This window comes from Ostrinia furnacalis, unplaced genomic scaffold (genome assembly GCF_004193835.3).
Source record: "Ostrinia furnacalis isolate ACB-3 unplaced genomic scaffold, ASM419383v2 OfSCF5051, whole genome shotgun sequence".
Taxonomy (NCBI): domain Eukaryota; kingdom Metazoa; phylum Arthropoda; class Insecta; order Lepidoptera; family Crambidae; genus Ostrinia; species Ostrinia furnacalis.
In genome coordinates, this window is record NW_021135290.1 from 1,118,628 (window position 1) to 1,130,786 (window position 12,159).

A 12,159-nucleotide genomic window follows, 5' to 3' on the forward strand; every position below is an offset into this window, starting at 1 on the left:
CTAATTTGTAATGTCTCCAATTAATTCGCGTTTCATCTCCAATCACGCTCCAATATCATTCCAGCTGATGTGCAATTCAGTATCGCGGTAAAGTTCACACGCTACACGGATCACGGACGAACGGATTTATATACACTTTTCAATAAACGTCCGAACACTTTATTTTTAAACTAATATTGCAAAAAGACAGCAAATTAACCAAATAAACCATTTTTCTTTCTTTCTTTCAAATTTTTGTGAAGCGTTTGAGAAAGTTGCTTTGTGTCATATTTTTACACAAAGGTGCAGTTGCACTCCGTTTACGTGACGGCTTCGTTTGAACTAGCTGTCAAAACGATACCGCGGTACGGATTTGTGCAAACAGCTGAATTTCGTTCGTGTTCCAGTCGCGTTGCAGTTGAAAATGATTACCGCAATCGGGGTACGTAGCAGAAAGCGTTTTGACAGCTCATCTATGATTTGTGACGTCATGTACGCCTGCCGCGCCACCCCTATCACTGAATACGAATAAAGTAGATACGATCGTAGAGGAATTTGAGGAAATCTATACGATTTACATATTACTGTCAATTTACACTTGTTACAAAAACGTCATGACCGTGCCAAACCAACGCCATCATGATTGCGAATGCCGTCAGCTCTTGCATGTGAAGCAAAAGTCCATTACAGACTAACTATTAGGACTGTCAGATGTAGTTGACCGATTCGATGCCAAGATTAAAAATTCGGTTACTGCTGCGCCGAAACCCCCACAAATGTTTGATAAAAACAATAAGTTCATAATATAAATAAACATTCATACGTAAGCTTTGCTTAATGTAAAATAGAAAAAAGTCCAATTTTGCCTTGTTTGGGACAACATGAGGCTATGTAGTTTCATGCCGACATCACCGTAATTGCACTCCTCTGAATATACCTAGTTCGAACGCACGTCTGTACTGGTTTTAATATCCGAATTAAATAACGCTGAAAACTCGATTAAATCTCAATCATAAATTCTATCTTGATTGGTCTAGATATTAAATTAAACAAATCACAAGCCTCAATCTATGCTTGAATTCTTCGAGTTTTAAGATTCGTCCTAGCGTTGCAGGACCATCGATAAATATTTCACAATCGACAGTCGACCTCGAAAAATATTCAGGATACAGATAGTATCGCAATATATCGATACAATCTATAGTTATACTATCGACATTATTGCAAAAACGTTAATGGTCTTATCGATGCCCCGGATATACTGGAACGTTTAAAATTTGCCGTACCTCGTAGTAGCAGCCGCGTGCAAAATCGAAAGACGTTTTCTATCCCTCCGTGCAGGACTCGACTCGGTCAGCACTCCCCGTTACATCGCATGTGTACTTGCTACAATTCTATGCGTTTTGTCTTTGACATCTTTTTTGGTTCTCTCGTCTCCGCCAAGCGCCGTATCAATACGGCTATTCTTGATTTAAAATAGTCTAAAATTAGTCCAAATTTTGTTTAGTTCTGTGTAAATGTAAGATCTGGTTTATCTGTGTAATATTCTTAGTTTAAGGTGGTTTAATTAATTATTTTTATATGCATGCTGTGCTTACATCGAGTAGGGTAAATCAGTATGAATTGTTTTTTCACTCATTACTTACTTTTGCATGATATTTGATTGTACCCAGTTTTGTTAAAGCCAAATAAAAAAATAAAAAAAAAACTGTCGGAAATAACCTTAAATTCGACTGCTTGTTTAATGATCTTAGAAATCAGAATCAATAGTATTGCTCAAATAATCCTGTCAATAGTATCAATACTTTGCACATGACGATACTATCGATACCATATTTTTTTGTTGACTATCGATCGGTAGTGGACTACCGATAAGCAACACCACTTCGTCAGTGGTTCCGTGTTAGCCGCTGTACTCAGCGGCAGGCTGCAAGTCGAGCTGCGGCATGATGTACCTACGCGAGTCTCGCTGCCCAACCCATGTTGCGGCAAAGCACCTCCACTGTCACCTTGTGACTGGAAATTCAAGTCGATGCCATCATAAATGTCTCTTTTTGATTTTAACCTCCTCAATAGATAGTATCTATAGTTACTTCTGTCAGTTTTTGCAGTACTATCGATAGTATCAGGCGTAAAACTATCGATAGTATCAATACTATTGCACATGGCGATACTATCGATACTATGATGTTCTTGACTACCGATAAGCAAGACTTTTAGCCGCTGTACTCGGCGGCGGGCTGCGAGTCGAGCTGCGGCATGATGTGCGCGATGGCGGCGCGCGTCTCGCTGCCCATTCCCATCTCGCGGCGCAGCACGTCCTCCGTGACCGTGTGGATGGACTTGAACTTCAGGTTGATGCCGTGCACCTTGTACACGTGGTTGTTGAGGTTCACCTTGTAGCTGAACGCCACGTTGCACACCTGCAAGCGGAGAAAATCTGTGATGGGACTGGAACATTGGGGGCGTTTGGCCGAAAATAGCGCTAGTAAGAAAAATGGCGTTCTTTTGGCGGTAAGTACTGTCACAGTCAAAAAAATGTGTGGGAATACGTCACTTTTGAAGTTTAGCAAACGTGTCCAAACACATCCATTGATGTGATATGCTCTTTCTTAGTTATGACTGAGGGTCTGGTGAAAATCAACTGATCTATCTGAAGTTAAGCAAAAAAGACACAGCGCAGTGTACATAATCAAACGTTGGTGAAACCCATCCGAAATTTTAGGTACGAGAATGATGGTAAACGGCCCCTAATGAAATAAATGTAAAAAAAAGTACTACTAATTTCCGCCATATTGATTTTCAATATCAATATCATCTATTCATACAAACCTCAATGATACTGCAACTGTCAAGCCTTGAAAAATCACATAATATGTAATTTTACCCTGTTATTTCAGAGCCCTAGCATCGGAAATGTTGTCATGTAATAGTGAAAAGCAGGTTAATAATAACATAACGCACTGCACGCACATTTGAAGCATCACGGCATCACTTGGTTATTTAGCAACATCTATCACTAAGGCTGAGTTGCACCACCTAACTTTAACCGAAACTTTATCCGGTGTATTTTGTATAGAGTTTGACAGATTTTTGACGTTTTTTTAAAGTCAAAGTAAGACGGTGCAACCCAGCCTAAGACTAACCTCGCAAGAGTATGGCTTTCGACCCGTGTGAACGAGTTCGTGGTTTTGCAGATGGTGACTTTGCGTAAAGCCTTTATTGCAGAACGAGCAGACGAACTTTTTGTCGCCCGTGTGTATTCTCATATGGCGTCGTAGGGCCGGCGCCTGGAAAGAAACGCACCTGGCATGTATACGGGCGTTCCCCGGTGTGCATCCGCTCGTGATTTTGCAACTGGTGCTTCGCATTGAACGACATCGTGCACGTGGCGCACTTGTACGGTTTGTACCCAGAATGTATGCGGAGGTGCCGGGTCAAATCGCAACGCTGAAATATATCATTCGCTCTTACATTTGGAGCCTACGGATGTAGGACACTGGAGATTTATCAACACACCAATACGTAATTTAAGAACTCAAAATATCATGCATTTTACGAGGTTCTTCAGATCTATAATATTTTTAATAAAAACAAATACCATTTGAGCTTCAATAGCACAAACATTAAAATATTAACTACTAATAAATTACGATAAGTTATCCATTCCAATGAAAAATAATTATAAATATAATACAGTGTCAGATACTTACGGCAATAAATCTCTTATGACATAGGTGGCAAGGGAATGGTCTTTCTCCCTTATGTATTAGATTGTGTCTGTAAAAAATAATTAAAAATTAAATAGATATACTAGAGATAAAGCTTTATGTATGTATATCTTCTACTTCATAACTGCATCAAACTGAGTTTCCCTGCGTGATCGAATCAGAAATGAGGAGATCCGCAGAAGAACCAATGTAACCGACATAGCTCGCAGAATTGCTAAAATCAAGTGGCAGTGGGCGGGGCACATAGCTCGTAGAGACGATGGCCGTTGGGGCAGGAAAGTTCTCGAGTGGCGACCACGGGCTGGAAGACGTAGCGTGGGCAGGCCTCCTACTAGGTGGAACGACGATCTGGTAAAGGTCGCGGGAAGAGCCTGGATGCGGGCAGCGCAGGACCGTTCATTGTGGAAAACCTTGGAGGAGGCCTTTGTCCAGCAGTGGACGTCATTTGGCTGAAACGAACGAACATAACTGCATCATACTAAGTACCTGACTAAAGACTTCTGACTGTAAAATCCAGCTCCACAAATCTCGCAAATGTGATCTTTCACCCCAGAATGCTGTTTTGCATGAGCCAGCAAATTGCTCTTTTGCGAGAAGGTTTTCGAACATTGAGAACATGAAAACTTCTTTTTCTCTGCAACATAAATGATTACTTTGTGAGTACAAATCCATTGTCAACACATTCCAACACAGAGTTGATCAAAATAAAGAAAATTAGGTTATTGGTTCATCAGATTGCATAGTTTAGTAAATTAATAAACATAGTTGATTTACCTTGATGTGTTGCAATATGATTTCCCAGTGTGAAGGTAAGAATACCACACACAGGACACACAAGCTTTTCTCTTTGTCTCACAATGGGCTTGGCAGTCCTCACCATCCGGACTGTCTTGTCAGTGCGACGCACAACCTTATTCTGATCCGAAGATGCAGGTGTTGCTCTAACTTTGTAGTTAGGATGTACTTTAAGAACGGTAGCATCTTTTGGTCTCTTTAGAAGAATCGGTGGACCTCTAGTACCATTCTTCATTATAGGATCTAAAAATAATGATTCTATTAAACCATAGGCATTATTAGTTTTTAAATAAAAAGTGCTATGATAAGGTGCTCCCACACCAAACTTATTAATACACTAATAACATAACAAAAAAGCTATATCAAAATAAATGTAAGAAAACGTTTCAAAAGATATTTAAAAAGATTTATAATTAACTTTGGTTTTGGAACACCATTATACTCACAGCAAGTGATCATTGTGGTTTTTGTTTTACCATCTTCACTTCTGCCTGGTTCATCAATCTCTTCTTTGATCTTCTTAAGAACCTTTACTTTTCTCACAACAGTTTTCTTGCCCTTGAACACTTTTATTTCAGATAGTTTTGGCTTCTTGAATTTAGTTTTCTGTTTTCCTGTTGGTGGCACATAGTCATCATCATCGTCATCTTGGAAAATATCATCATCCAGATATTCAACCTACAAAAAAATTAATGTGTATTACTAGCTAGTCAGTTTTAAAATAATTACAATAGAAGATAGAAACACACTTACATCATTATCACTCTCCGAGCTTATTTTTGTAGATTTCCAAGTAAGATCAACTTCAGTGCTGACCGGGGCACTTCTAGGTTCTTCGTTGACATCAACCTTTCGGATTACAGTGTTAGCGATAACTATATCCTTTCCTTCGATAGTCTCAATAGGTTTTGTGTCAGCCAAGACGTCAATTTCCATTTCCCATTTTGGCTCACATTTTATATTCAAAGGTCCAATTTCACTTTTTATGTCAGTAAAAGAATCAAATGCAATTTTCTTTGTTGGAACTTGTTCGTGTGCTCTTGCCAACATCTTTCTTAGCTTCTTATCAGTTCTAGAATGAATATGTACTTGTTTAAAAATAAAGAAATAATTGATGCATGTTTGTTCAAGTATAAATCACTACTCATTTATGCTTACCTTTCTGCAACAGTTTTGAGCAGATAAGCTTTCTCCAATGCATTGCAACACTTCTGGCATATTCTGTCCGGCAAGCCATCACATGCAGCCACCTAAATATACACAAATACTTTAGTTTGCATGAAAGTAATGATTAATTATTAACTTGTTCTAATAAAGCTGTGGTGATGAAATCTTGAGCTATTTTCTCTAGTTTGTAGTAATTATGGGTTTAATTCATGAATGTAGATTTTTCATCAAACCTCAAAAGATATGGTTTTATTACTTACTTTTACATCAGCAACTGCAGTAAGCATTTCAGCGTAATTCCCGGACAATTTATACTTGAATAGGGGACATAAAGGTTTTTTATTAGACAAACATATTCGACATGATTTCATGTCAATAGCATCACCGGGATCAAGCATTTTTACTAATTGAAGTGATGACAACAAAACTAAAAACAATAATATCGAAGAACGGTATGTCGATTAGAAAACACTACATCCACCACTATTATTTGCTGCGATTTACTGTTGCGTCGCTGCACCACCTTTTTGATCTCTACGCTTCGCTGTTTTCTCTTCACCTCACTACGTTCTTGTTCCAGTGATTGTAAAAAAACTCTTGTTACAAATTTGACAAAATATAAATAGAATAATGTACTGAAAATGTCAATAATGAAATCAAAATTGGTATTGAAATCAAGGTGAGGAATAGCTTTCGCTAAATGGAACACAACGTNAATATAAGTAAATAAAATAAAAGAAAATTAAAATCTTCTTTCAATTGATAGCATCTTAAATTACCTCCCTAGCGGAATAGAGCAACAAAGAACTGAGCGAGCGAGATGTCACTAGTAGCAACACTGTCAAACATAACTTTTTGCAACTATTTGAAGTTTAATAACTTTACGGATATCATTGATTGTTTTACTGTCCAGTGTGTTTTTTGATTAGGTACATCATCTCATCTCACAGTTTGTTTCCTGTTCTCGAAAATTTCATAATCAGTTCACATTCAATGTTGCGACTTTGTTGCAATTTTTAGTATTTTGACGATCACCCGGCGATGATACGCAAGTATTAAAATAATTTCACTTCGCGATTAACGAGAGGTTTTGTCGCATCACTAGTTCACAGACTAAAAATTTTTTTATGTCAGTTGGCCATTTTTGATGACATTTCTGCTGATTTCTAAAAAATTAGACTGTACATAAAGTTAATATTCAGGAATATTAACTTTATGGTCTCCTAATACTAAGAACACACTGTTAAAAAGCTTTTGCATTAAGAAAGTGAGCAACATGGTTATTCAACTTTGAACAGAAAATTCTCTGGAGTTTGTTCATAAATTAAATATAGTGGCAGTGCCATATTTCAAAATAATGTAGTGCAATGGAATGTTGTAGGTTTTTTATTATAGTAGTAGTATATAGTATAGAATTCCTAAATTATACAAATTGCCGGTAACATAATTATAAGCGCAAGCAACCGGTAATTAAAGAATACGCCGACCGGTATTAGCCTTAGGGCAGTTTTACAAGAGTGATTGTGAATAGCTCCGGTTATAGAATTGTCTATGGTAATGTATAGTTTATCTGCGAAGGCATGCGCGATCAAATGTCAAAAATTATGATGGTTACAGGAAAACAGGGTTGAATAATTTATTTTAACTTATTTTGTCCGTGTATTAAATAATTTATGAATAACAGAAACGTTGTCTCGTTTTCTTACACTATTGTAAATTGGTAATATTTATAATTTGGTAAGTCCACGACCCGTGTGATAAGAGATGATAAAATGGCCTACGAGAATTGGTTGAGTCGTAGGAAAGGTAAATAATCCTCTAAAGTTTGATATTTGTGCAAATTCTTAGAGAAATCTATGTGATAAATATTCAACTATTAAATGTTTCTATAATTTACGTCTTCCAGGTAAACAAAGCGGCAATTTATTTAAATTGGACAGCAACAAAAGTAATGAAGAAAATATAAAAGAAATTATTCAAGGGCTATATCTAAAGAAACCTTATCAAAATGATGTTTCACCTACCAATAAAAATGTACAATCAGAAATTAAATTAGGCCTCCGGGGCATGCCAAGAAACAGTTCTGACAGCCGCAGATTGTCCTACTTAAATGCCTTAGTCACACTTTTATGTAAGGAAGATAGATTTAATTTGGGATTCACTAGTGATGAGTTAATGACATGGTGAGTACATGGTTATTTTAGGAGCCGCAGACAAATTTATGTGAAAATTATAAAGATGATGCTGTTAAAACCTTATCAGAGAAAGCTTTTGAACAGAACTTTTCACTTTTGCAATCATTCCTATTAGTAATTTGATAGTTTCAGTAGTATTTTGACTGCTTTTTATTGATCTAGGATAATATTCTTTATTTCTTGAATATTATATTGAAAAAGAACATAATCTATTAATGTTGTGTTTTGTGCACCTATACAGGGCCCCTTCTGTGTCAATTGTTATATGTAATCATAAGGCTTGGCTAAAACTTACACTTTAATTCTTACAGTATTCGAGTAAGCTTAGTGGATGAATCTATGGTAGTAAGAGCAGCAGGTTTGAGGGTCTTACGATATTTAATAAAGACTGAAAGTGACGTAGCAACTTTTAATACACTAAAGTTGCAATACCTTGTCACTAGGTAAGTTTTGCCTATCTAAAATACATTTATTTGTCAAGCTATGAAATATTCATGCTTGAGTTAGAAATAAAGATGTTAAAATTTTTATAAATTTTAATTTGCATAACTTTAAATCAAAATAATAATATATGTAATATTTATTTACTTATAAAATAATGATCTGTTGAAGAAGGTCAAGCTATATTTATTTTTCTGTATCAGATCCATAGACCTGATGCTTCGTAATGAGGAAGAACGAGCACAAGCACTTCGTGTAGTAAGAAGAGTGGTTGCTGTGGTGGGTGCCGCAGTAGGGCAATCCATGTTGCGTCATCGAGCGGTTTATGTAGACCAGGGCTTACTGCGCTGTCTTATTGCTGTCACACGCTCAGGAAACACCGGTGACGGAACAGGGGACAGGCTATCAAGACCTGCTATAGCAACCCTAGCAGAAATATGTGAGTACCTAGCTGTTTGTAAGCAGACTGATGAAAAGTTGGAAATTAATGTTGTAACAAATTAATTGAAATTAATAAATCACTTTCAATGCCTGATATATTATATTTATTTATATTAGTTCTATTATTTAAAAAAAAATCCTGTATTTAGAAGTACACATAATGTACATACTTATTGATGTAGAATTACATAGGCAGTTAGGCATAGGCATTTAGTACTAAATCTCCTGGATTTCTCCTCCTGTGGAAATCAAAGAATTTCCAGTGGAAGCCTTTGTCTAACAGTGGATGTCATGGCTGAAACTTATGAACGAACAAATTAAATATCCTTATTTTCTTGCAGGTGTGTTAAATCCAGAATTGTTCATTATGTGTGGGGGCGTGACGGCGGTGACACGCCAGTTGGCCGAGTGCGCCACTCCCCGAATGGCCGAAGCCCTCTGTGGGGTGTTGCTGCACACGCTAAACGACCCCGTCTCGCGGTTCGCGGCGAGAATCGACCTCACGTGTCTCAGCTCTCCCTACTGCGACTTCCATTTTCGACCAGCGGGGACTGACACTAGCAGGTGTGTGGTATTTTATGACATTTTTGAAAAGAAAGCCGATTTCTGCATTGCCTATTTAGGCTAGCGAGAGGAGCATGCCTGCGAATTTTTAGTCTATTTATTTATTTATTTTTGGAAACTCAACATCTTTGTCGATAATTTACATGTTACAAAGTAGTATTTACATAACTCTAGCCAATTACAAAGTCTCACAGCTAATATAAGTCTGTAGTCAATGCCATTTAACTCTCACCCAAGCTAATGTAATGGTTGGGTAGTTTGTTAAATGTAGGTAGTTCAAACTACGAGTGTGAGTGAAGGCCGAAGGGACAACCGACTGAAACGGTAGCCTACGACTGTTACTTGACTTTAGGCGATGTTTAAACATTAATTACATGAGACCGAGACAGGAACCTGATACCTAATGCCCGTTTTCACCATTAATAATCCTTATTTTTTAAGTGACCCCTAGTGACCTAAGTGCCCTAACAATCACTACATGTACATTATCTTGTTTCGGTTACGGCACTAAAGTCCGGTTGCCGAGCAGATAGAATTTCGTCCAATGACCCCAAGCTACTTATTCTTATCGCTCGCGTGTAATTATATTGCTGTCGCGTTCGCACACTCACTGCCCGTCGCACGGTCGCGACAGCATATAATTACGTGCGAGTGATAAAGATGGGTAGTTGGGTAGCTTGGGGTCATTGGACAAAATAGGGATGTTTCCTGGGTAAAAAAAGCAAGTTTTAATTAGTCCGTCAGTTAGCTTATCAAAAACTACTCGGCATGTATTTTTCACTTTTTAAAACTAATGAAAATGTAAAGAGAAACCGTGCCAAAGTTCTAAAAAAAAGGCCCGTGACGTCAGTGAGTGCGTAAAAGTGCAGCACTTTGTGACGTCGCGCGGAACTTCAACGCACTATAACTTTGTAAGCATTTGTTTGATTGACAATTAAAAATATACGTGTCCAATATTTTTTTATATTAAAATTGACGGACTAAAAAATTTTTTTTAGGAAACTACCCTAATCCGGAGTTCAACCACCACCTAATATTTGTTGTGACAGAGACGAGCGCGAGATGCGCTTCACGTGCAGCCGGCTGGCGCTGCTGTGCGCGCTGCGCAGCTGGCCGGGGCTGCTGCACTTCTGCCAGCCGCGCGGCGCCGGCCTGCCCGCGCTCGTGGCCGCGCTCTATCTGCCGCGCCTCGAGGTCCGAGTGAGTACGCACAGTTTATACTACGGGACTATTCCCACCTAGGGTTTCCAAAAACACAAAAGCCGGACTCTGTGCTTCATTTGGCCGGACATTTTACCCTAAAAGCCGGACATGTGACGGGGGGGGGGTTAGTTTCATATAGATTAGTGTCATAGCTCATCGTATCATCAGTTGCCCAACATCCTGATGCGTGCGCTTCATATTCTGTGTCTCGACTTTCGCCTGGCGCGGCAGGCTAAATAAAAAGCCTGCCAAAAGCCGGACAGGCCGGACAAGACAATATTTGGCCGGACAAGACCGTAAAAAACCAAACATGTCCGGCTAAAGCCGGACGCCTGGCAACCCTATTCCCACCGCTGCAACTCCTGTGCAGCCAGGATCTACCAATAAAACCCAACCAGTGAAGGTCAAGTTTGTCCCGGGGAAGTTAACTGTCATTGGACCCGCAAATTAATCAGAAGAACATAGGAGAAGTTCGAAGACTTGGCTATCTGTCTCCGCAGCTCGTGCTGGGATCTCGCTTTGCGTGAGTGGGATGGCAACATTCGAAACTTCCGGTAATCTTTTTCTGAAAAACCCCGCTTACTCGCAGTTTTTAGGGTTCCGTAGTCCTGATCCTGAAAGGAACCCTTATAGTTTCGATATGTCTGTCTGTCTGTGCTTGTTTCAATATCGATCATTAATTTCATAACCAAGCCCTGGGCAAGTTACAAAAGTGGGTTATTCCAAGGATGGTGACGAATGGGGAGTTGTGAATGAAAGTCAAGGGGGATAAGTGGAATAAATAACCCCAGTTTTAATTTCCAAATCGCTTCATGGAAAGAAGTAACTATGTTATAGCCTGACCAGGAACATAAAAACCCTGGCATAGAGGCGCGTCAATTGCATTTGATAGTGCAACACTGAGTACAGTCGTACCTGTGTTAAATTAATAGGCTAACTTTATGTATCAGGATTCAGGATTACGGGCTAATTTGATATTTTCATAAATTAACGAAAAAATATTATTATAGGTAGCCTGGTTTATATAAATTAAGTGAAATCATCAATCGAGCTAGTAGGATATATTTTATTATTCATCAATAATCAAATTCAGAACTTTAATATTCAACTGCAATGTCTGCTCATGAACGCTTCAAACTCGGTACTTCTTTCCCAATTCCATAAAATTGAACACTTACAAAGTGACAAAAAACTTTAAAATAGGTGGTTGAAACAAACCACAGCTAATTTTCATAATAGACTGTACTATATGATAAACATGTCAGTCAATTTGACAACCTTTGTCGGAAACATTATTCAATGAAAATATTGTCCGAACCCTTAGTATTTCTCTTCGATAAATACTTTAACACATTGTGAACCACTTTTCTTTCACGACTATAAAAATATTTTAGCAATTTAATTCACAAAATCAATTGCGCACATTTAAAATAAAGTTTTGTTTACACTTTAACAGCAATAGACTGACATGCAAGGTGACATGTCAATGAAGTTTTCAGTTACTGTTGCCATTAAAAGAAATTAGTACCATTAGTTTTCCGCAACATGGCGAGGGTTTTTATGTTCTTGGTCAGGCTATACATGTTTTGATTTTTTTCTTTTTCTGGTTTTAATAAACTGACAAAGCAAATGTCATTATTTTC

At 38.1% G+C, this 12,159-nt stretch overlaps 2 protein-coding genes across 4 annotated transcripts in view; one reads left to right on the top strand and one right to left on the bottom strand.

Annotated features, from left to right (window-relative positions):
• Positions 1-15: 15 nt before the first annotated feature.
• Positions 16-6,378, bottom strand: LOC114360452 (zinc finger and BTB domain-containing protein 14). 3 transcript variants are annotated; one of them, XM_028315167.1, is made up of 9 exons: positions 5,933-6,378; positions 5,664-5,755; positions 5,259-5,577; positions 4,952-5,183; positions 4,485-4,748; positions 4,197-4,344; positions 3,693-3,759; positions 3,126-3,269; positions 16-2,402 (listed from the first exon to the last, which is right to left on the bottom strand). In XM_028315167.1, exons 1-9 carry the CDS (start codon positions 6,068-6,070, stop codon positions 2,196-2,198), a joined length of 1,611 nt encoding a protein of 536 aa, XP_028170968.1. In that variant the 5' UTR covers positions 6,071-6,378; the 3' UTR covers positions 16-2,195. The 3 variants fall into 3 exon arrangements, with proteins under 3 accessions (XP_028170968.1, XP_028170969.1, XP_028170967.1); XM_028315168.1 differs by lacking the exon at positions 3,126-3,269 and adding an exon at positions 3,286-3,429 and having other exon boundaries at positions 4,982-5,183; positions 5,933-6,377; XM_028315166.1 differs by lacking the exon at positions 3,126-3,269 and adding an exon at positions 3,286-3,429 and having other exon boundaries at positions 5,933-6,375.
• Positions 6,379-7,261: 883 nt separating this feature from the next.
• rictor (rapamycin-insensitive companion of Tor) overlaps positions 7,262-12,159 on the top strand; it is a 29,788-nt gene continuing 24,890 nt past the window's right edge. The window contains exons 1-6 of the mRNA XM_028315205.1: positions 7,262-7,478; positions 7,579-7,855; positions 8,179-8,310; positions 8,512-8,747; positions 9,091-9,313; positions 10,363-10,513. Coding sequence (XP_028171006.1) covers positions 7,445-7,478; positions 7,579-7,855; positions 8,179-8,310; positions 8,512-8,747; positions 9,091-9,313; positions 10,363-10,513 — 1,053 coding nt within the window. The 5' untranslated portion in view covers positions 7,262-7,444. The remainder of the gene's footprint in view (positions 7,479-7,578; positions 7,856-8,178; positions 8,311-8,511; positions 8,748-9,090; positions 9,314-10,362; positions 10,514-12,159) is intronic.

What these genes read in the sequence shown, in the direction of transcription:
- LOC114360452 (XM_028315167.1), bottom strand. Translation starts at nt 6,070, where the DNA reads ATGCTTGATCCCGGTGATGCTATTGACATGAAATCATGTCGAATATGT. An exon ending in TCATATTGCAACACATCAAG is followed by an intron (nt 4,345 to 4,484) that starts GTAAATCAACTA and finishes TTTATGTTGCAG; the next exon opens with AGAAAAAGAAGTTTTCATGT. An exon ending in AGTCAGAAGTCTTTAGTCAG is followed by an intron (nt 3,760 to 4,196) that starts GTACTTAGTATG and finishes TATTTTTTACAG; the next exon opens with ACACAATCTAATACATAAGG.